Here is a 25,047-nt window from a genome sequence, read left to right as displayed (position 1 = left end):
TTCTTTTACCCATTGATTTTGACATTATAACTCAGTTTGAAGGATTGCAGGTTCTTAAAAAAACTGATAGTTTTGAATATTTAGGTGTAAATATATCTGCAAGCATTCAAGATTAGGTAGTATTAAATCTCTCTCCAATTTACATCCAAAATAAATGTATAGTATAAATTACCACTTACAAAAGTAGATATAATCGGATTAGTTAAAATGGTACTGCTACCACAAATATTATATGCTCTTACTCCTTGTATTACATGGATAAAGGACTCCTTCTTCACAGCAATTTAAGTTATTATTAATAGGTTGGTTTGGGGAAGGAAGAGAGTCCAGATCAAACAAAAATATTTGTGGGCCTCAGAAGAGAATCGAGGCTTATCATTAACTTTTTTCAAAGAATATTTTGTAGCGGCTCGATTGCAATGGATAGTGTCCAAGGCCCATACAGGCTTTTTTAAGGATTTATTAACTAAAACCGAAGGGAGATTTTTAAATATTTTTCAAATTTTAGACGCAGCAGTTTTTCAAATTGGAATTTATAAAAAAATCTCTGATTTGTGTTATGTTGCAACAGTTATGAAAAGGGGTGAGATCATTTTTAGGTCTTAAATACTCCTTTGCTTTTTCTCAATTACGTCATAATACACACTTAGTAGAGTATATGAACATTTTGGATCATAAATATTGGGTAGATAGGGGTATTTACTTAGTGACACATCTTTTCTGCGAGGGGGAAATTAGGGCACCGACGGATATTGGGTTGGGACGAGCAACTGATATAATGTTTAGGTTTCATTATAATCAATTATTTCAGGCATATAAATGTACTAGGAATCACTCTTTCCTTATTGTCCTACAGGCAGAACAACACAAAGGGTTAATGTCTTGCTCCTCCTGTCTAGGACAGAAGATAAATCATTTGTAAATCAGACTAATTAACCCCCCTATAAAGGGGTGCACACCCACTAGGTAGATGTTATCTGCATGTTATAGAGCTGGAGGGTTGCCCCATAATTAACTGCATAACATTACTGATCTGTAAGTGGTTTCTAGGGTTTATTTTCCCATCGGGTGTTCCATGGGAGGATTGAGCTGAGATTTATCTTGGAGGTTCCTGGTGAGTTTCTCATATGCATCGGGTGTTCCCTGCAAACTATCTATGTATGTTTCAGGGTGTGTCCCTGTGAGAAGTGCTGGTTCGGCTGTTACAAGCACTGTTATTGCCTTCAGGCCTGCAGGCAGTGTCTCCATCTCAGGAGCCATTTTGGAGTAGAAGCATACAGCTGCAGCTGAGCTAAACTTGATGGGTAACATGTTAAGTAAAAAATGGCACAAGAGGTTAACTAACTCTTTCAATGTATTTCAATAGTTTGTCAAAATGGTATGAAATAACTCTGTGCCACGTGTTATCAATTGTTTTTAGCTCAGCTACATCTGTGGCTCCGCACAGTGTGAGATATTACTGCAGCAACGGAATCACAGCTGCTCTAAGCATCCTGGGTCTTGGAATGGCTCATATGTAGCTTTTATGTATGTGTGAGAGAATTATTATGTTACGATTATAGAACTCTGCAAAGAATCCTATAAAGCCATAAATATTAGTATGTGCACCAACTGTGGACAATGTAGGACATGTCCGCAGGGCCGGTGCTACCATAAGGCAGACCAAGCGGCCGCCTTAGGGCGCACCCTGGGGAGGGCGGAAAAATGTGACATGGAGGGGGAAAAATGTGACATGGGGGGCTGATGGCTGACATTGGGGGCTGATGGCTGGGGGATGATGTCTGACATGGGGTTCTGATCTGAGGTCTGATTAACATTTGGGGTCTGATTGCTGGCCTGACCTGAAGTGTAATGGAAAATATTTTTTTCTTATTATCCTCCTCTAAAACCTAGGTGTGTCTTAAAGGGGGAAAAATATGATCCTTAAACCAGCCATTGACTGAAGCAGAGAGAAGATACCAGGACCACAGAAAGGAGAAGCGTGTGGGGGGGGGGGGGGGGCGCCAAAATGTTGCTTCGCTTGTGTTAGCAAAAATCCTTGCACCGGCCCTGCATGTCCGAGCCATTGCCTCCCAGCTGAAGGCCTCCAGTGCAGACATGGTGCAGAGATTTTGGAATGGTTTACTTCTTAGAGGTCAGAAGCTTTCACTCTCTGGTCCTTTCTGCTCATATATCTATAAGACCTCTCTTATCTAGAACTCATTTACCTTATCTCCTGCCTCAACTCACCCAGATGTGGACTCTGTCTCTGTGATCAGGAGGATTTGCAAGATCTTTGTTTGATGATGGTGTACCTTCATTTACCTTCATTATTAAAAGCTGTGCTAGCTCACCTTGAAATGTTTGCACCCAGAGGGGGATAAGCCCAAAATGGGGGGGAGGAGAGTATGGCAGGAGTTGTGGCTCCAGCCAGACAGGAAATATTATGTGGGAGCTAGATTACAGCTGTGTTGTGCTGTGGCTTGTAAGATGTGGTGGAGGAAACTTTGCAGAACCCTGATCGGTCTGAAGTCTTACATTTTTTACTGGAAGGTTTCCAATTTGGGTTAAGATCCAACACTGTAAGAGTGCATTTCACGACCCCCACTGCTTGCATAAATGGATGTTATGGTCCCTCCAGTGGGTGAGGAGGATAGACTTGCTGCATGTGAGGCTATCTGACAGGTCTCTCTGTGTTCTTCTCTGCATGTTGTTTGGCAGGATCTCACCTCACCTCAGGTGCCGCTCGTTATCAGTGATGAGGCTCTATTTAGGTCCGCCTCACACTCCTAACCATGCGGTTAATACTTTCTGTTTGGAGTTCCTTGAGCTTGGTTGTGTTGGATCTCCTGCTTTTCCATACTCCTCCCAGCTAAGTACTTGTTTACTTCTCTGTTTGTTTTTCCTTGGTGTGTGTTATTTCTAGGTCTCAGAGAGACGCGGGCTCCTTCATCTGGGGAGGCACCAGCAGTCTCGTCTCCATCTCCCTATTCTAGGGCTCGTCAGCTTTAGCAGGGCTTTAGGTATCCGGCATATGAGCATTTCCACCTTCAGGATCTGCTCATACTGGCAGGAGTTAGGGAGAGGCCTAGGGATTGCTAGGAGGTCACCATCTCTCTTCCTTAGCTTTAGAGGCCTAGATTGTTGTACTTACTGTCACAAACGTACCTGTACGCCGATGGATACTGCACATTACAAGGGGTGGTTAACTTCCAGTTAACCCTTTAAAGATACAATTCGGTATACTGCCACCAACTGTTTTAACGGCACACAAACCGACTATCGGTCACTCACCCTCACGCAGAGCAGGGAATGAACCAGGTACCGCTTGCTGACCGATCGCAATCGTTCAGCCAAGCAACAATCAAAATGACCTTTCTCACACAAAATGGTAACGTTACTCTCTACAGAGACAGGATTAATTAATTCCTTTGCTTAGAACACGGAAGACTTAGCAAATAAGATTTTTCAATCTTTTAATAAAAGTTAAACAGAAAACAATGCATATATACATTTACAGAAAAACAGACTATTCTAGATAATAATAATTCAAGGTGATAGTAATTCACGACAGTTAAAATAAAAGGTATAATGGATGAAAGGTATACTTAGGTTCCTCTGTTTCAGTCCTTGAAGCCGTTGTGCAATCCGATTGGTAAAATATCAGTGGACCCTGAGCACTGACATTCAGAATGCGATACAAATCCAGGTGTTAAGGCAAGGCAGGGTTGGCATACAATGCCCTGACAGCATCTTCTAACAGTTCTAAAACAGGAGGTGCCAGCAATTCTGCCCACCAATGGTACGAACGCGTGGGCAGGATCGAGAAGGTGTCAGCAAGGTTTATGACCCAGCTAAGGTCAGCCCAGAATGTCCTTATTCTGGCTGAGCCCACAGTTCTGTGGAGCCACTTAATACACCTATGACATTTAGGTATTAATGACCCTTATGATTTTACAAGTCTAACAAGATCAAACTTGACTCTACTGGGGCTTCTGGTTCTCCAGGACTGCTTAAAGCTGGCTTTTCAGCCTTCCAAGGGCACAAGAACATACTGTTTGATATCTCCGTGATCGCACTGGTCCACAGAGGTTGAATCCGGAGATATGAAAAATGACTACCTTTGAGTCATTCAACGGTTCAATAGGTTGCTTTCCCAGCTCTCTCTGGTTCCCTGCTGTGATTGTAGTCAAAATGTCTGGTTAATGTTATCCCAGGATCCAGTATTTTACGATGAGCCTCGGCAGGGGTTCTTTTGAAGCTCCCATCCTTATCTCTATGATGGGGAAGTGTCATTTAAAATTACTAGGACACAGCTCCAAGCAAGGGAATATTTTCTTTTAAAGCATAATAAAGGGGGCCTCTAGGCCTGTGAGTGTGTGTGTGTATTTAAAAAGGGGACTTCACTTGGGGTACCCTCGTCACACTTACGTTGTTGTGTGTATTTGGTGTTTTCTCCTCCCTATTACCCTTGACATTATCAACCGCCCCAAAAAAAGTTATCCTTTGTTTTGTCAGTGCAACTTTGGATACTGTTTCTGCACTGGTTGATCGTATGCAGGGGCTCTCTTTGGAGGTGACTGATCTTCTCACAGCCGTTGCACAGTTTCAGAGACCACAGGCGGTGGTACTCCTATACCAGTCCTCAAAAGGACTTTTTTGGCCCTTTTAGCTAGCGTTTGGTGTCCCTAACAGCCTGTCCCTGCTCCACAAACCAACCTCTCCCTACACTGGCAAAAGACAGAATGTAAAATGGCTGCCAGATCAGGTTCTTTTGATAGGGTGGGGGTATGTCCATGTGCTGAAACGTCTCAATTGGCTGTACTGTTCCACCTGATGGATGTGTCATGGGTCAAAGTTCGGAGTAATGCAAAAGAATATGGCGCATGCGAACATAGCCATATGTTCACATGTTCGGTGAATTGCGAACTAGCAAAATTCACCGTGAAACGACCGCTGGGCGAACAACAAGGCCATCTCTAATAAACACAATGATGTCACAGCACAGAGAAAATAAACACAGATGTCACAGCACAGAGATAATAAACACAGTGATGTCACAGCACAGAGATAATAAACACAGTGATGTCACAGCACAGAGATAATAAACACAGTGATGTCACAGTACAGGGATAATAAACACAGTGATGTCACAGTACAGGGATAATAAACACAATGATGTCAACGTACAGAGATAATAAACACAGTGATATCACAGTGAGATAATAAACACAGTGATGTCACAGTACAGGGATAATAAACACAGTGATGTCACAGTACAGGGATAATAAACACAGTGATGTCACAGTACAGGGATAATAAACACAGTGATGTCACAGTACAGAGATAAAAAACACAGTGATGTCACAGTACAGGGATAATAAACACAATGATGTTAACGTACAGAGATAATAAACACAGTGATGTCACAGTACAGGGATAATAAACACAGTGATGTCACAGTACAGGGATAATAAACACAGTGATGTCACAGTACAGAGATAAAAAACACAGTGATGTCACAGTACAGGGATAATAAACACAATGATGTTAACGTACAGAGATAATAAACACAGTGATGTCACAGTACAGGGATAATAAACACAGTGATGTCACAGTACAGGGATAATAAACACAGTGATGTCACCGTACAGAGATAATAAACACAGTGATGTCACAGTACAGGGATAATAAGCACAGTGATGTCACAGTACAGAGATAATAAACACAGTGATGTCACAGTACAGAGATAATAAACACAATGATGTCACAGCACAGAGATAATAAGAATAGTGATGTCATAGCACATGGATGATAAACACAGTGATGTCACAGTACAGGGATAATAAACACAGTGATGTCACAGTACAGAGATAATAAACACAGTGATGTCACAGTACAGAGATAATAAACACAATGATGTCACAGCACAGAGATAATAAGAATAGTGATGTCATAGCACAGGGATGATAAACACAGTGATGTCACAGTACAGGGATAATGAACACAGTGATGTCATAGTACAGGAATAATGCACACAGTGATGTCACAGAACAGAGATAATAAACATAATGATGTCACAGTACCGGGATAATAAACACAGTGATGTCACAGTACCAGGATAATAAACACAGTGATGTCACAGTACCAGGATAATAAACACAGTGATGTCACAGTACCAGGATAATAAACACAGTGATGTCACAGTACCAGGATAATAAACACAGTGATGTCACAGTACAGACATAATAAACACCACTGTTACAAGCAGATGACGCACCATTCAGAATAAGATTATGTGGGAGACTGTAGACTGCCTTAAGGCTCCATTCACACGTCCGCAATGTGTTTTGCGGATACACGGAGACACGGATCCGCAAAACACGGAAAGCTGCAATGTGCGTTCCGCATTTTGCGGACGGCACATTGCCGACATAATAGAATATGCCTGTTCTTGTCCGCAATTGCGGACAAGAATAGGACATGTTCTATTTTTTTGCGGAAACGGAAGCACGGATGCGGAAGTGCGGATCCGCAAATGTGGATGCGGACAGCACATTCCGTCCCCATAGAGAATGAATGGGTCTGCACCCTTTCCGCAAAATTGCGGAAAGGATGCGGACCCATTTTGCGGACGTGTGAATGGAGCCTAAAGGGGTATTGTGGTTACATTAAGTTATCCCCTATTCACAGTATGGGAGATAACCAGTAGATGAGTGGGGGTTCTACCGATCACAAGAAAAAGGCAGCCTCTGGACTTCAGAGAAATGTAAACCTTTGACCCCAACCTTGCTTCTCGCAGTTAGCTTATAAAAAAACCACAAGGACACCTTCTTTTGTTGGGTGTGAGTTGGTCACAGCTTTATTTAACTATTGATTTTCGATCACCAACTTTTCGATCTCCAAACATATAATCAAAACACTGAGTAACAAGAAGCAGTATGCCCCATGGAATCCCTCCGTGGGCAAGTCCGCCTTCTACTCCATCTCTTTTTATTTGCACCGACCTCTGCTGTGACTTCTGCTGATAGTGATCTGAAAACAACATAGAAAACGTAACAGGAACCTTAAACCAGGGAGGGTGGGTGGCAAGCTGCTTAAGGTACTGGAGAAAGAGGCAGGGCAAAAGGCTACTGCCCTTTTTAATACCACTGGCCTTAACCACCTATCTGCGGCCAATCAGAGCTGAGGGAGGAAAAAAAAGGGGGGGGGTTAGTAAGCTCACCATGTATTCCAAAGGACAGGCTCCTAGGAAACCCCTGCAGTCAAAGATTCCGTCGTTTATCCTTGGCGTCAACTAAAATGATGGGAGTGGTCGGAAGGGTATGCACGTGGTCGCTCCATTAATTTCTCTGGGAGTTCAGCTCTCAGCTATCTCTGGAATTCCCATAGATATAAATGGAGTGATCCTGAGATATGGATAGGGAACAGTGTCGAACTGGGGTGCCTTGGGTCCACCAGTGGAATTGATTCTGGGGGCCCACTGAACAGCTACCATACCATAAATGCAGTGGCGTAGCATGGATTGCCAGCACCCAGGGCAAGCCAAGTATTGTGCCCCCAACCTGTGGCCACGCCCCTTTTTACAGATATTGAAGTAAATATCACTTGCAGTCCTATGTAACACCATGGATAACACAGTAATAACTCTCTGAGTAAAGATAATGTAGTAGATGGGTGTGAGCCCCCAGATTTCAGAACATGCACAGTGTGACCTGAAGTCTGGGGCCGGATGTGGCAGGGTGGGCCAAATTCTATATCCACCCTCCCATCACTACAGAACTGGGTAATACAGCGCCCCATTCCTCTTACATCCAGTGACGTCTCCTTTGATGTAGATGTTCTCTTTCCTCATCTTCTCCTTTCAGACCAGACCACCATTTTTCAGCAATTTCTCGTCTGCAGTTTGACAAAAGGAAATCTTAGTTTACTACTTTTACATCATCCTCCCATCTTCTGGACAAATCATCCTACCATCCCCAATACTGTGCTCCCCAATACTATACTGCAGAAACAGATAAACCCCCTGATAATACTAGTGCCACACAGATAATGCCCCTTCAATAATTATTGGCACACAGTGCCCTAAAATAACTGCGCTGAGCAAATAGTCCCCTTGACACTAATAGTGTAAACATAACGTCCCCCAAATAAATTTGTGGTAAACTGATACTGTGACAGGGTGCCCCCCACAGTAATAGTGCTCCCAAATATCCCACCAATAGGAATAATTCTCTGGTAGAGTACACATGGTAGTAATAGTACTGCTACAGTTCCCCCAACATGTCCCCACTGTGCCCCAGAAATAATAATAATAATAATGTGCCAGTATAAAATACCCCTATATAGTGTCCCCAGTAAATGCCCCCATAGTGCTCCTCTCCTGCCTTCCGCCTAGTGCCCCCATAATGTACCAGTATAAAATGCCCCATATATAGTACCCCAGTAGATGCCCTCAGTGTCCCCCATAATTTGCAAGTATAAAATACCCCTTCTTAGTGCCCCCTGTAGATGACCCTATAGTACTCCTCTCCCCCCTTCCCCATAGTACCCACCATAATGTGTCCCAGTATAAAATGCAGAGCCCCCATATAAAATATCCCTTCTTTGTGGCCTCAGTAGAAGCCCCCATAGTGTTCCTCTCCCCCATTCCCCCATAGTGCGCCCCATAAAAAATACCCTTTCTTTGTAGCCTCAGATGCCCCCATAGTGCCACCCAATAATGTGCCAGTAAAAAGTGCCCCCATAGTGCCCCCCAATAATGTGCCAGTAAGAAGTGCCCCCATGGATGCCCCACAGTGCCCCCAATAATGTGCCAGTAAGAAGTGCCCAATAGATGCCACCCAATAATGTGCCAGTAAGAAGTGCCCAATAGATGCCACCCAATAATGTGCCAGTAAGAAGTGCCCAATAGATGCCCCCCAATCATGTGCCAGTAAGAAGTTCCCCCCCATAGATGCCCTCCCAATCATGTGAAAGTAGAAAGTGCCCCCACAGAGCTCCTCTACTGTATTGTGCCATATAAAAAAAAATAAACACATATACTTACGTATAACAGGCTGGCAGCGATGCGATGCAGGCCTCTTCCAGCCTGTGTCCTGCGCTGTACGGCTCAGGCGGCGCGATGACGTCATCACGCCGCCTGAGCCGGCCTCTGATAGGCTGCAGGCCTAGTGCCTCTCTCTCCCCTGCCCCGCCGCAGCATCCATCTGTATCGCTGTCCAGAGGAAGGCAATACAGAGATGACTATGGAGATGAGCGCTTCCTAGGTGGTTGGATCATACAAGCACATGAATTCATATGGACACAGTGTTGGGGCCCCCTCGCTAACTGCTGGGGTCCCATTGGCAGGTCTGATAAAAATGTACCTGAAAATAGCAGCTGTAATAGCCATAATGGCAGCCATATTGTAAATTACTCAGCTTTCCTGGGTACAGATATAGGGCAAAGAAATGATTTTACTGTATTGACATGGATCAGACTGAGACCATCCCTCCCCAAACATGGAACTACAACTCCCGGATGTCCAGGTTGGTCTTTTGTGATATTAGAGGACATTACAGGAGGAGGATATATAAGAGGAGGGCACTACAACTCCCAGGATGTCCAGGTTGTTATTATATGATATTAGAGGACATTATAGGAGGAGATAAAAAGGAGGGAACTGCAACTCCCAGCATGTCCAGGCAGTTATTATGTAATATCAGGGCTGGGACAAGGTATGTTGGTGCCCTAGGTCGAGCAGGCATATTGACCATCACCTCCCACCCCCCAAATTATTTTAAAGTGACCCTACTTTCTAGACCACACAGTCAGGTTTCTGGATGTAGTTCTGGAAGCAGTGGATCATAAAAGGAGAGAAAGTATAAAGGACAAATATGACCTTTTTTTATGCACTCATATTTTTTGCTACCAAAACTGCATCAGGAACCTGACTGTGTGACCGTACCCTAATACAGATTAAAATACATTTCCAGTGACTCACAGGTGACATCTCCACAGACTTCAGTTCTTCACTTTCCTTTTCTTCTCCATGTGGTGCAGACCATCACAGGCAGATGTCTTTGGTCAGGGGTGTGCAGCCCCCTCTGCCACATAAGAGGACACCAACATTACTATATGGCACATGATAGACAGGGAACTGTTACAGATTTTGCAACTCAGCCCCCACATTTATACAGGGCACTGTCATCCTGAAGCTGCTCCTAATACTGTGCCCGCTGTGCTCCCCCCATACCCACAAACACTATACTATACACCCAGACTGCCCTCATTAGTAATAGTGCTCCCAATAGTGATAATACTCCCCAAGAGTGCCCCATTAGTAGCAATGCCCTCCATATTGTGTCAAATAATAACGCCCTATCAGTGTCCCTCATAGTAATAATATAACCATAGTGCTGCCAATAGCTCTAATGCCCCCCTTTAGTTATAGCTTCCCTGTAGTGCTCCCTGTAGTTTCAATATATAATGCCCCCCCCCCTTAGTGCCAGTATATATATATATATATATATATATGACGTTCCCCCACAGTGCCAGTATATAATGCTCCTCCATCCCCGGTAGTGCCAGGTATATATAATGATCTCCCTCCCCCCTTTCCTGGTGCCCCCACCAGTAGTGCGGATGTTTAGTATAAACAAAAATAAGAAAACCTGCCTCACTCCGTTCCCCCCACTGCTGTCTGTGATGCAGGCCACAGTATTATCTGTGGCTTGTGATGCTGTGTCCCGATGCATGCGGTCCCAATGACATCACCACTCCTGCACCACGTCTCACGTGATGACCTGATCACTTAAGACCCAGCACAGGAGGTTGCATTGATGTCTGTGCGGCTTCTTGCTCTGTTCTATTGCCTCACATACTTCAGGCCTAGCGGCCCGAGGCTTGTTTAGTTGAATGGCCGCACATGCGGCTGTGAGTTCTCCCACCTTTATGTGTAGCAAGGTTGCGCCCTAGGCAGATGACTACCCTCGCCTATCCATCGTCCCGGCCCTAATTTAGAGGACATTACAGCAAGAGGTATAACAGGAGAGGACCATAACTCCCAGCATCTCTAGGCCATTATTATGTAATATCAGAGCACATTACAAGAGGAAGTATAAGAGAGCGGGACTACAACTCCCAGTATGTCCAGGCTGTTGCAGTGTACTCTAATATTACATAATAATGACCTGGACATGCTGAGAGTTGTAGTCCTCTCCTCTTATACCTCCTCTTGTAATGTACTCTGATATTACATACCAACAGGTGGAAATAGAGGAGAGGACTACAACTCCCAGCATTTTCCTGGCTCTTATATTGAAGCTATTTTTCTTTACTTCTTCCCATGCTGTCATTTCTTGTCTTCTTCATTACTTTACTGCTGAGCTCCGCCTCCTGTTCAGATCATGGCGGAGTGGTGTCATCACAGGTCCTTCATCACCTCTCCTCTACTGAGCTCCGCCTCCTGCTCTTGATGTCATAGCAGGTCCTACAGCTCCAGTAGAAGAGTGCTGCTGGACCGGAGCGGTCAGTATGCAGAGCCGCACTGTGGTAATAATTTGTCTTATATGTTCAGGGAGGGGACCTTACACTGAATTTTAAAGTGCGGCTTTTCAGCTGTCCGCCTGCTCCCTTCTATGTACGTTCAGCTGAACAGCAGCACCAAAGCAAGGGGCCCCTTAGACGATGGTCCAACCCCCAACGCCGGCCCTGCCTATAGCTACACTACGAGACGCAGTCGGAAAACACGGTTGTGTGCATGAGGCCTTGCAATGATTCCTTAGTCAGTCTGTACATCTGCTGCTTGGTGAATACCGAACACCTTGGAGTAAAACCTCAGCGCTGCGCATTATTCCTTACACGCGTCTTATGAATGTAAATGGCGCTCCTACTATTACAGGATCTATAAAGAAGCTTCAAACTCTTCCAGGTTGTCTTCTGTGTCCTAATGGTTGGATTCTACATGGAGACGACTGTTATTACTACTCAGATGTAACAGACAGTTCATGGAACCAGAGCCGGGATCAGTGTGAGAAGATGGGAGCTGATCTACCGGTCATAAAGAACCAGGAACAGCAGGTATGGCGTCTATGTCCATGTATAAGGAGATTATAGGAGGAGAAGACCGGCCGCAGTCCGCTGTGTCATCACATCTAGTTCTATCTGTCATGTCAGGATTGTTCCTCATTTATTACAGGAGTTTATACGGAGAGATCTCAGACAGCGGGGAGAGGACTCATACTGGATAGGACTTCACCATGATGGAGACGGCTGGAGATGGGTGGATGGAGAACATTATAACAGCAGCTTGTAAGTGACCTCCTGACACTAGCACACACTGGTCATTACTGGGAATATAGATAATCACCGGGGTCTGGACTTCTCTTATAATTACTGATTTCTCATCATTTCTCCTTGTTTTATTCTCTTGTTGCTCAGGATCCAGATAAAGACACAACCATCAGAACGCTGTGTATCAATGACTAAATCTGATTATAATCAGGAGAACTGCAGCACTTCTAACAGATGGATCTGTCTAAAGAAAGCCGTGAGGATCTGACCTTGTTCCCATAAGTTACAGTAACTGTACATGAAACTGAATAAAAATCTAGATATGTCATTAGATCTGTACAATGATCCCCCTACTTGTAATGACCTTGGGTAACTTGTGATATTTTCATGTTACTAAGGCTACTTTCACACTTGCGGCAGGATGGATCCGACAGGCTGTTCACCCTGTCGGATCCGTCCTTCCGCTATTTCACTGTGCCGCTGGACCGCCGCTCCGTCCCCATTGACTATAATGGGGCGGAGCTCCAGCGCAGCACGGCAGTGCGCGGTGAGAGGCCGCCGGACTAAAAAGTCGGACACGCAGTACTTTTAGTCAGGCAGCCTTTCACCTCGCACTGCCATGCTGCGCCGGAGCTCCGCCCCCCGTCCCCATTAAGGTCAATGGGGATGGAGCGGCGGTCCGAGGGCACGGCGAAATAGCGGAAGGACGGATCCGACAGGGTGAACAGCCTGTCGGATCCGTCCTGCCGCAAGTGTGAAAGTAGCCTAAGGCCTCTCCTGGGCCATATGTCTGACGGACTCCCTGGGCAGTATCTTCTGTTGTGCCAGTGTTTTGTTCCCGTTACAGGGAAAAGTGTCCTTTTTGTCAGCACTGTTACGGAAACCCTCTTCTCTGGAATTTGGGAGAGACTACAAAATGGCCTCCATGTCTGTCAGTGTGATTCAAATTGATTCCTTTACGATGCGTCAGAGAACAAGAAAGACACAGATACAATGTTTCCAAGTATTTTTCTCTGGGGAACAGTGCCCTACAGAGAATTGTATTATAAGCAGACATAATTAGGCAAGATTACATTCATCAAATCAGTTAAAAGCAAAACTTCACATTTACTGTGAAGACTAAACATGACGCATATTACATAGGGTAGAGGAAACATTGGGGGAGATTTATCAAGCTGGTGTAAAGTAGAGCTGGCTTAGTTGCCCATAGCAACTAGGGATGAGCGAACCCGAACTGTATAGTTCGGGTTCGTACCGAATTTTGGGGTGTCCGTGACGGGCATTTTCGTAAAAGTCCGGGTTCGGGTTCGGTGTTCGTCGCTTTCTTGGCGCTTTTTGAAAGGCTGCAAAGCAGCCAATCAACAAGCGTCATACTACTTGCCCCAAGAGGCCATCACAGCCATGCCTACTATTGGCATGGCTGTGATTGGCCAGAGCACCATGTGACCCAGCCTCTATTTAAGCTGGAGTCACATAGCGCCGCCCGTCACTCTGCTCTGATTAGCGTAGGGAGAGGTTGCAGCTGTGACAGTAGGGCGAGATTAGGCTGATTAACTCCTCCAAAAGACTCCATCCAGTGATCGATCTGCAGCTGTGGATGATTGAACTGCTGCTATTGAATTGCTCACTGTTTTTAGGCTGCCCAGAGCGTTTTTCAGTCACTTTTTTCTGGGGTGATCGGCGGCCATTTTGTGTCTTGTGTTGCGCCAGCACAAGCTGCCACCAAGTGCATTTAACCCTCAATGGTGTGGTTGTTTTTTGGCTAAATTATACATCAGGGTGAAGCTGTCACACCAAGTGCATTTACCAGCAATAGTCTGTTTATTTTTTGGCCATATACTACATCAGGGGCAAGCTGCGCCTGTCACCAAGTGCATTTAACCCTCAGTAGTGTGGTTGGTCAAGCTGTCACACCAAGTGCATTTAACCATCAATAGTGTGGTTATTTTTTGGCCATATCCCAGTGTAATTCTGTCAGTAAACGTATACCTGTCACCCAGCGCCTAAATACTAGGCCTCATACTAGCGCCACAGTGTATAACGCAGGCGCGCCGGACTGCAGACACTGCTGGCAGTTTGGGAGTTAAAATCCCACTGTCTTCCTGCTAAAGCTACATAGCTGGTTGTTGGTGTTCGCTCCCCCCCTCCCTTGGGGGGGCGGGGTAATGGGTGAAGATACCACCCTTAGAGTTAATAAAAAGGAGGGTCATCCCTGTGTCCTGCCTCTTAGTCTCCGGCACCTCTGGAAGGAAGCTTCCCCCCCCCTCCCTCCCTTTGGTTATTTTTCCGATGTTTTGCATGTTTATTTTCAGATCTGATTTAAGTCACAGCAGGAGGTCGGAGGATTACAAGAGTTACAACGGAGGGGAAGGCGGACTTGCGCACCAATGTTTGGTGTGGCATAGCGCTTCTCGCACTCCGGGGACCGGCTTTGGGCCGGGCAGTTTATAGTTGATGGTTATTCTCAAAGGATTGAGTCTAAAATAATGAATAAGAATAAAGCTGTGACCGACCTTCCACCCACAAAAATTTGGCTGTTAGTGTCGTTTTTCCAGGCAGAGAGACAGGAGTTTGTGTGAGGTGTGTCAGTTGTCTGCAGTCAGTTTATATCCAGCTAAATCTGTCGTTACTGCTGTACTGTTGTGGCTGGGCAAGTTATTTAGTGTCCGTCAAAGCACAGTTTTTGTTCTGGGTTGAAATACAATTCCCAATTTAGCAATTTCCTAATGTAGTGGTTTCTGCTGTATCAGGCCTACTTTAAATACATCCCTAAAAGGGTATATCAGAATCAAGGTGCTGATAGGGTCATTCTCAATAACTTCACACACACGCTACTGTGCATTTCCAAGTCTAATTCTGTCAGTAAACCTATACCTGTCACCCAGCGCCTAAATACTAGGCCTCAAATTTATATCCAGCTAAATCTGTCGTTACTTCTGTACTGTTGTGGCTGGGAAAGTTATTTAGTGTCCGTCAAAGCACAGTTTTTGTTCTGGGTTGAAATACAATTCCCAATTTAGCAATTTCCTAATTTAGTGGTTTCTGCTGTATCAGGCCTACTTTAAATTTATCCCTAAAAGGGTATATAATATTCAAGGTGCTGATAGGGTCATTCTGAATAACTTCACACACACGCTACTGTGCATTTCCAAGTCTAATTCTTGTAATATTCTTTTATTAAGGGTTTTTTATATAAACAAACAATTAAAACAAAGAACGGTTTTCTACTTCGTTTGGAGAACATGAAAATGACATATAAAGTAATCACAGTCTAGTTTCTCCTTAATTCTTTGCTAAATTCAGGATCATGAAAATCAACACTAACAATTAACATAGATAACAAAACAAAAACAAACTATGCAGGGGTGCATCTCATGTTTAAGAAAGATAGTATTTACTTTTCATCCATCTGTCCCATCTAAAGTGAAATATTGCAGATCTGTCTTGGATCCTCGCTACCATCTGCTCAAATGAACATGTAGTATTCACCGCTTGCCACACTTCCTTAATATGTGGAGTATCTAATGATTTCCAATGCCTTGTAACAACCAATTTAGTAGCCATTACTACATGCGCTACTATTGATCTGAACTCGGTTGGAAGGTCGTCCAATCCCAGTAGCAGTAGAGCCAATTGTGGTGTCAGTGTGATACGTGTATCTAGGATGGAGTGTAAAATGATTTCCGCTGCCTTCCAAAGAGGTTGTATGGAGGTACACTCCCATAGTGTGTGGATGAGAGTACCTTTGGCCCCACAGAGTCTCCAACATCTATCTGACGTGTCTGGAAATATTAAATGCAGTTTACTCGGTGTATAATACCATCTTAAGTGTGTCTTGTAAAGGACCTCTTTATGGTTGGTACTGTGGAAAAATTTGTGTATGTTGGAGAAAGATTGATTCCAATCAGAAAAGTCTATTTTAATTTGTAGATCATGTTGCCATTTGTCTATATGTGTATCAATCGATGTGTTAAGTGAGTCTGTCAATTGGTTGTAAAATACGGAGATACCTTTTTTCTTCTTAAATAATGCCGAAATTGGGGACATATGGGTTGAAATCGTCCTGTCTGTAATAGAATATTTGTTCACAAATTCTCTGACATTTAGAAATCTGTAGAAGTCGTCCCTGCCTAGATTAAACCGAGCCTTAATGGATGAAAAGGATGCGAACACTCCATCAATATAAAAATCTTGAAGGGAAGAAATACCTGCTATCCTCCACTCCTGAACTGGAATAAGGTCTACCCGATCTTGTAAGGCCTCTAGGTTGAACTCTGAGAGTGGGAGAAACAATTTGCCCTTCTTTAATCTAATAAATTCCTTCCATATTACATCAGAAATCTGGATAACTTTGATAGAAGGTGGAGGGAGCTGGAAACCTAGTAATGGGGCCAATAACCTGGTCTTCAATGTATGAAGCTTACAGATATCCTTTTCGATTCTTACCCACAGCTTGTCTGGGTTATCCAACCACCAGTGAGATAATTGATCTAATATGGTTGAAAAATAATAGAACTGAATGTGTGGGACTCCCAGCCCTCCTTTTTTTTTATGTCTGATTATGGTCTTGAACGCCACCCTAGGTTTCTTATAGTTCCATATGAACAATCTGAGTTTGGCATTCAGGGACACAAAAAAAGAGTGAGGTATTTCGATTGGAAGTGATCTGAAGAGGTAGAGTAGCTTTGACAGTAGCAGCATTTTGTAGGCCGCTATCCTGCCTAGCCAAGAGATGCTTTTCACAGTATTGGACCAGTGAAATGATGCGCCTGGTATTGTCAGGACCCTGCCTGTGTTTCAGAAATCCTACTTGGTCTCTATGTATTAATTCGGGGAGGAGATTTTGAAAACGGTTGGCTATAATTTTGGCATAGAACTTGATATCAGTATTCAATAAAGAAATTGGTCTGTAGTTTTCCACATCCGACGGGTCTTTACCTGGTTTCGGTATTGTGACTATTGTTGCCCTCAGCATGTCATTAGGGAATGTGCCCGTGGAGAAAGCCAGATTAAAAGTTTTGTGTAAATAGGGTAGTAATATTTCCATGAATGTTTTATAATACTCCGTTGAGAATCCATCTGGACCTGGGGATTTTTGATTAGGAGAAGTCTTTATCGCATTTGATATCTCAGCTAAAGAAATTGGGAGGTTTAAACGCTGTAGTTGTTGCGGACCAAGTTTTGGCATGTCTAATTTGTCTAGAAAATCTGCTATATCTGTTTCAGCTACCTTTAGATGTGGTTTTGAAGCTAAGTTATATAGTTCCTCATAATACTGTTTGAAGGCATTCGCTATATCTCTAGGGGCTAATTTGGGTTGGTTAGTAGTTGGGTGTACTATATGGCGGATCTTAGTTTTCTGTATCTTAGCTTTCAGGCGCCTTGCAAGGAGAGCGCCTGCTTTATTATCATGTGAATAGAAATTGAGCTTAGTTTGTCTAAGGGACTTTTCATATCTATATAAAAGTAAATTATAGAGTTTAAACCGTACTTTTCGTAACTCCTCAGTGATGCTATATGACGGGTTTATCTTGTTTTTTGTTTCCAAATCTTGAATAAGCTTCAAAGCCGTTTTAGTTTCTTTTTCTCGCTGTTTCTTTATATAGGAGCCAATAGACATAAAGGTGCCTCTAATTTTTGCTTTATGTGCAGCCCAAACTGTAAAAGGGTCCACATCAGGGGTATCATTAAGTTCAAAATACTCCTTTAGGTCAGAACTAATTTTTTTGGCCGAGTTTTCATTATTTAAAATGGACTGGTTAACCCTCCACATGTAGTCATTAGTATGGCGTTGATTTTTGGCAATAGTCACCCTAAGTTCACACTTGAGCGTTTTACAGCGCGTTCCTACGCGCTGTAAAACGCGCAACACATGAAAACCAATGCTTCCCTATGGGGCTGGTTCACATTTTCGCGTTTTACAGCGCGTTTGAACGCGCTGTAAAACGCCCGACGCTCAAACAAGTACAGGAGCTTTTTTTGGCGCGTTTGACGCGCGTTTGGGCCATAGACTCTTTGGACAACACTGCTGTCAATCACCCAAACGCGCGTCAAACGCGCGTTCACTATTAAAAAAAACGCGCATCAAAACGCGCGTCAAAAACGCGCATAGAAACGCGCGTTTGAGAAACGCTTAGGTGTGAAACCAGGGTCAAAGTAACAGGGGCGTGGTCTGACCAAACAATAGTGCCAATCTCAGTCTTGGATATGAGATCAATTAGGGGTTGTTCAATTAAGAAATAGTCAATTCTCGAGTATGAGTTGCATTTGTTGGAAAAATGGGTATAGTCCCTCTCTGAAGCGTGTTGCAACCTCCATATATCAAAAAGATCATTATTTTGTATTATCTTCTGGAAGGCCGAATCTCGGTATCTGCTTCCATGTGTGGAGTCTAATGCAGAGTTGGGGACAGCATTAAAATCACCACCTATTATTAATGTACCTTTCTTCATAGTAGTAGTTTTTTTCAATAATTTCCTAAAAATTTTTGCTTGCCCTACATTTGGAGCGTATAAATTAACTAGTGTGTATAATTTGTCATCTATGTGGGCTACTAGAATTATGAACCTTCCTGCCGGGTCTAGGTATTGTTCATGGATATCAACTGAAATGGTATCTTTAAAAGCAATTAAAACTCCCCTTTTTTTCTTTTTATAGGTGGTATAGATTATTTTAGGGAATTTCTTGTGCCGTAACTGTGGAGTGCTTTTTTCTGCAATATGGGTTTCCTGGGCATACAAAATGTCACATCTTCTATCAATTGCCTCGTTCCATAGCTGACGTCGCTTAAAGGGGGAATTTAATCCCCTTGCGTTAATCGAGGTCAATACAACAGCCATGGGTAAAAACTAGACATTGCTGAATTATTCCATACCTCCAGATCACTGTACCATACAAGTAGATTCAATGGCAGGTCCCTTCTCATATGCGCATGTGAGGATCCAAGACAGTAAAGGAGAACATCATATTGAAAGTAAATGCAATTCCCTGCAGTGAGAACAAAACACAAACAAAACAATGTTAAAACTGAAACATACAAAGCACAGGTTGCTTTAAGTAGCCCTAGAGTTAACAGGGCACAGAAAAGTAGATGAACCGGTGTCATCTACAACAATTACTGGGGCGGGTAAGTCCAGCAAACATGAAGAGAAGTCCTCCACAGTAACAAAGCTCTCAGTAGGAGCCTCAAGCATCTTTCCTTTGTTTCTGATGACTCATCCTTCTTTTATGATCCTGTTGTTCAGTAGGGTGTCGTCTCTCTTGGGGCCTTCTGGAGCTGCCATCTTGATAACGTGGAGGTTGCGCAATCTCTAGCTTCCATTCTTTCAAAGTGGCTAAAGCTGTTTCAGGAGATTTTAAAACGTGTAGTTCGCCATCTTTAAAGACTAAGATTTTTACTGGAAATCCCCATCTGTAGGCCATACCGTTAGTAGCCAGGGTTCTGGTAATAGTGGAAAATTCTCTTCTGGCCCTAATAGTGGCCGCAGATAAGTCAGTGAAGAGCTTCACCCCAGCAAATTGGTCTGAAAATTCAGGGTTTTTCCGCACTTCTCTTAGCATTTGTTCCTTCACATGATAGAAAGTCAGTCTGGCCAATACATCTCGCGGTATATCTTTGTGGAGGAATGTTGGTTTAGGGAGTCTATGAGCCCTGTCAATACTGAGTTCAAAATCCTTTGCATTTGGGACCAAAACTTTGATCAGATCTGTGATATATGGGATCAGGTCTTTGTTGGAGACCGATTCAGGGACACCTCTAAATTTGATGTTGTTTCTCCTGCTACGGTCCTCCAGATCTGTAACTTTAGCTTGTAAAGATTCAACCGTATCCTCGACTGTATTATATCGATCGATTATTTCATTCTGTGAGACAGCGAACTCCCTCATTTTATTCTCGACATGAGAAACTCTATCACCAATTTCTTCGATAGCTTGTTGGATCGGTACGATCGAAGATTTAAAATCGTTATTAATGGAAGATTTTAGTGCCAAGAGCATATCTTTAAGCAGTACCGCTGACAATTCTTTATCAGCCGCTTGAAAATTTTCGAAAGCGTCAGGGTTTTGATCGGATGTACGATCGGTACTCACTGTGCCTTGGTCTTTGTCTTTCTGTGACTTGTCCTCGGATCTCTGTGGAGAAACTTTCGGTGGAATTTCGATTAAATCCATGGTGGTATGATCGCGCTCTCCCTGTTCACAGTCGCTATGTTCCAGCGAGTCAGATGAATGGGAATTCTGTTTCTCCTGAGCCGTCGCGTCTTCCATGCTTTTTCCTTTGTTCAATTTAGGTGCGGTCACAGCCGTGCCGCGGGGCTCCCTCGATATTTCCCTTGATTCTTTGATCGATTTCCCCCTTTTAAGCGGGGTACAGGGAGGCAGCTGTTCGGACTTTCGAGTAGAACTGATCGGTGTCGTGTAAATCGATCTCTTTTCAGTTGCTGGGGCTCTCCTATAGCTGGAGCCCGATGAGGCGTCGGACGCTGTCCCAGCGTCGTCCCGGTCATCCTGTTCATGACTCGAAAAAGATCTACTTCTTCTAATCGAACGATCGGATTTTTTCGATGCCTTCATTCTTGAGTGCCTAGACCTCTTAATATTAAAGAAATGGTCCATTTTGAGGCAATAATGGCTTTGAAATGTCGCTTTTAGAGCTTAGCTGTGGAGGAGCTCCTTCCTCATGCGACCATCTCCCTCAGCAGTCAAGCCACGCCCCCCCTTCCAAGTCTAATTCTGTCAGTAAACCTATACCTGTCACCCAGCGCCTCAATACTAGGCCTCAAATTTATATCCAGCTAAATCTGTCGTTACTGCTGTACATTTGTGGCTGGGCAAGTTATTTAGTGTCCGTCAAAGCACATTTTTTGTTCTGGGTTGAAATACAATTCCCAATTTCGCAATTTCCTAATTTAGTGGTTTCTGCTGTATCAGGCCTACTTTAAATACATCCCTAAAAGGGTATATCAGAATCAAGGTGCTGATAGGGTCATTCTCAATAACTTCACACACACGCTACTGTGCATATCCCAGTCTAATTCTGTCCGTAAAACGTATACCTGTCACCCAGCGCCTAAATACTAGGCCTCAAATTCATAGTCAGCTAAATCGGTGGTTACTGCTGTGCCTGTATTAGTGTAATACGGTACCTAAATAGATAGCCAGATAGTGTTAGGTGTCTGTAAAAAAAGGCCTGAATTTGAATTCAATACATTGGGCCAAATAATATTTTTGTTGTTGTGGTGAACGATAACAATGAGGAAAACATCTAGTAAGGGACGCGGACGTGGACATGGTCGTGGTGGTGTTAGTGGACCCTCTGGTGCTGGGAGAGGATGTGGCCGTTCTGCCACATCCACACGTCCTAGTGTACCAACTACCTCAGGTCCCAGTAGCCGCCAGAATTTACAGCGATATATGGTGGGGCCCAATGCCGTTCTAAGGATGGTAAGGCCTGAGCAGGTACAGGCATTAGTCAATTGGGTGTCCGACAGTGGATCCAGCACGTTCACATTATCTCCCACCCAGTCTTCTGCAGAAAGCGCACAGATGGTGCCTGAAAACCAACCCCATCAGTCTGTCACATCACCCCCATGCATATCAGGGAAACTGTCTGAGCCTCAAGTTATGCAGCAGTCTCTTATGCTGTTTGAAGACTCTGCTGGCAGGGTTTCCCAAGGGCATCCACCTAGCCCTTCCCCAGCGGTGGAAGACATAGAATGCACTGACGCACAACCACTTATGTTTCCTGATGATGAGGACATGGGAATACCACCTCAGCATGTATCTGATGATGACGAAACACAGGTGCCAACTGCTGCGTCTTTCTGCAGTGTGCAGACTGAACAGGAGGTCAGGGATCAAGACTGGGTGGAAGACGATGCAGGGGACGATGAGGTCCTAGACCCCACATGGAATGAAGGTCGTGCCACTGACTTTCACAGTTCGGAGGAAGAGGCAGTGGTGAGACCGAGCCAACAGCGTAGCAAAAGAGGGAGCAGTGGGCAAAAGCAGAACACCCGCCGCCAAGAGACTCCGCCTGCTACTGACCGCCGCCATCTGGGACCGAGCACCCCAAAGGCAGCTTCAAGGAGTTCCCTGGCATGGCACTTCTTCAAACAATGTGCTGACGACAAGACCCGAGTGGTTTGCACGCTGTGCCATCAGAGCCTGAAGCAAGGCATTAACGTTCTGAACCTTAGCACAACCTGCATGACCAGGCACCTGCATGCAAAGCATGAACTGCAGTGGAGTAAACACCTTAAAAACAAGGAAGTCACTCAGGCTCCCCCTGCTACCTCTTCTGCTGCTGCTGCCGCTGCGGCCTCTTCCTCCGCCTCTGGAGGAACGTTGGCACCTGCCGCCCAGCAACCAGGGGATGTACCACCAACACCACCACCACCTCCGTCACCAAGCATCTCAACCATGTCACACGGCAGCGTTCAGCTCTCCATCTCACAAACATTTGAGAGAAAGCGTAAATTCCCACCTAGCCACCCTCGATCCCTGGCCCTGAATGCCAGCATTTCTAAACTACTGGCCTATGAAATGCTGTCATTTAGGCTGGTGGACACAGACAGCTTCAAACAGCTCATGTCGCTTGCTGTCCCACAGTATGTTGTTCCCAGCCGCCACTACTTCTCCAAGAGAGCCGTGCCTTCCCTGCACAACCAAGTAGCCGATAAAATCAAGTGTGCACTGCGCAACGCCATCTGTAGCAAGGTCCACCTAACCACAGATACGTGGACCAGTAAGCACGGCCAGGGACGCTATATCTCCCTAACTGCACACTGGGTAAATGTAGTGGCAGCTGGGCCCCAGACGGAGAGCTGTTTGGCACACGTCCTTCCGCCGCCAAGGATCGCAGGGCAACATTCTTTGCCTCCTGTTGCCACCTCCTCCTTCTCGGCTTCCTCCTCCTCTTCTTCCACCTGCTCATCCAGTCAGCCACACACCTTCACCACCAACTTCAGCACAGCCCGGGGTAAACGTCAGCAGGCCGTTCTGAAACTCATATGTTTGGGGGACAGGCCCCACACCGCACAGGAGTTGTGGCGTGGTATAGAACAACAGACCGACGAGTGGTTGCTGCCGGTGAGCCTCAAGCCCGGCCTGGTGGTGTGCGATAATGGGTGAAATCTCGTTGCAGCTCTGGGACAAGCCGGTTTGACGCACAACCCTCGTCTGGCGCATGAATTTGGTGGTGCAGAAGTTCATTCACAACTACCCCGACATGTCAGAGCTGCTGCATAAAGTGCGGGCCGTCTGTTCGCGCTTCCGGCGTTCACATCCTGCCGCTGCTCGCCTGTCTGCGCTACAGCGTAACTTCGGCCTTCCCGCTCACCGCCTCATATGCGACGTGCCCACTAGGTGGAACTCCACCTTGCACATGCTGGACAGACTGTGCGAGCAGCAGCAGGCCATAGTGGAGTTTCAGCTGCAGCACGCACGGGTCAGTCGCACTGCGGAACAGCACCACTTCACCACCAATGACTGGGCCTCCATGCGAGACCTGTGTGTCCTGTTGCGCTGTTTCGAGTACTCCACCAACATGGCCAGTGGCGATGACGCCGTTATCAGCGTTACAATACCACTTCTATGTCTCCTTGAGAAAACACTTAGGGCGATGATGGAAGAGGAGGTGGCCCAGGAGGAGGAGGAGGAAGAGGGGTAATTTTTAGCACTTTCAGGCCAGTCTCTTCGAAGTGACTCAGAGGGAGGTTTTTTGCAACAGCAGAGGCCAGGTACAAATGTGGCCAGCCAGGGCCCACTACTGGAGGACGAGGAGGACGAGGATGAGGAGGAGGTGGAGGAGGATGAGGATGAAGCATGGTCACAGCGGGGTGGCACCCAACGCAGCTCGGGCCCATCACTGGTGCATGGCTGGGGGGAAAGGCAGGACGATGACGATACGCCTCCCACAGAGGACAGCTTGTCCTTACCCCTGGGCAGCCTGGCACACATGAGCGACTACATGCTGCAGTGCCTGCGCAACGACAGCAGAGTTGCCCACATTTTAACGTGTGCGGACTACTGGGTTGCCACCCTGCTGGATCCACAGTACAAAGACAATGTGCCCACCTTACTTCCTGCACTGGAGCGTGATAGGAAGATGCGCGAGTACAAGCGCACGTTGGTAGACGCGCTACTGAGAGCATTCCCAAATGTCACAGGGGAACAAGTGGAAGCCCAAGGCCAAGGCAGAGGAGGAGCAAGAGGTCGCCAAGGCAGCTGTGTCACGGCCAGCTCCTCTGAGGGCAGGGTTAGCATGGCAGAGATGTGGAAAAGTTTTGTCAACACGCCACAGCTAACTGCACCACGACCTGATAAGCAACGTATTAGCAGTAGGCAACATTTCACTAACATGGTGGAACAGTACGTGTGCACACCCCTCCACGTACTGACTGATGGTTCGGCCCCATTCAACTTCTGGGTCTCTAAATTGTCCACGTGGCCAGAGCTAGCCTTTTATGCCTTGGAGGTGCTGGCCTGCCCGGCGGCCAGCGTTTTGTCTGAACGTGTATTCAGCACGGCAGGGGGCGTCATTACAGTCAAACGCAGCCGCCTTTCTACAGCCAATGTGGACAAGCTGACGTTCATAAAAATGAACCAGGCTTGGATCCCACAGGACCTGTCCGTCCCTTGTCCAGATTAGACATTAACTACCTCCCCTTAACCATATATTATTGTACTCCAGGGCACTTCCTCATTCAATCCTATTTTTATTTTCATTTTACCATTATATTGCGAGGCTACCCTCTGTCTGGGTGCCGGGGCCTAAATATATGCCAATGG

At 45.3% G+C, this 25,047-nt stretch overlaps 1 protein-coding gene across 2 annotated transcripts in view; it reads left to right on the top strand.

Annotated features, from left to right (window-relative positions):
* LOC122942418 (killer cell lectin-like receptor subfamily B member 1B allele B) overlaps positions 1-12,594 on the top strand; it is a 104,930-nt gene extending 92,336 nt beyond the window's left edge. Inside the window, exons 6-8 of one of the 2 annotated variants that reach the window (XM_044300031.1) lie at positions 11,894-12,042; positions 12,161-12,273; positions 12,403-12,594. In XM_044300031.1, the coding sequence (XP_044155966.1) occupies positions 11,894-12,042; positions 12,161-12,273; positions 12,403-12,523 (383 nt within the window). In that variant the 3' untranslated portion in view covers positions 12,524-12,594. Of the gene's footprint in view, positions 1-11,863; positions 12,043-12,160; positions 12,274-12,402 lie in introns of both variants that reach the window. The other variant, XM_044300030.1, reaches the window with a different exon arrangement.
* The last annotated feature ends 12,453 nt before the right edge of the window (positions 12,595-25,047 follow it).

This window comes from Bufo gargarizans, chromosome 6, assembly GCF_014858855.1.
Source record: "Bufo gargarizans isolate SCDJY-AF-19 chromosome 6, ASM1485885v1, whole genome shotgun sequence".
NCBI classification, from domain to species: Eukaryota; Metazoa; Chordata; class Amphibia; order Anura; family Bufonidae; genus Bufo; species Bufo gargarizans.
The sequence above is the reverse complement of the archived record's forward strand: the minus strand, read 5'-3'. Positions and strand labels throughout refer to the sequence as shown.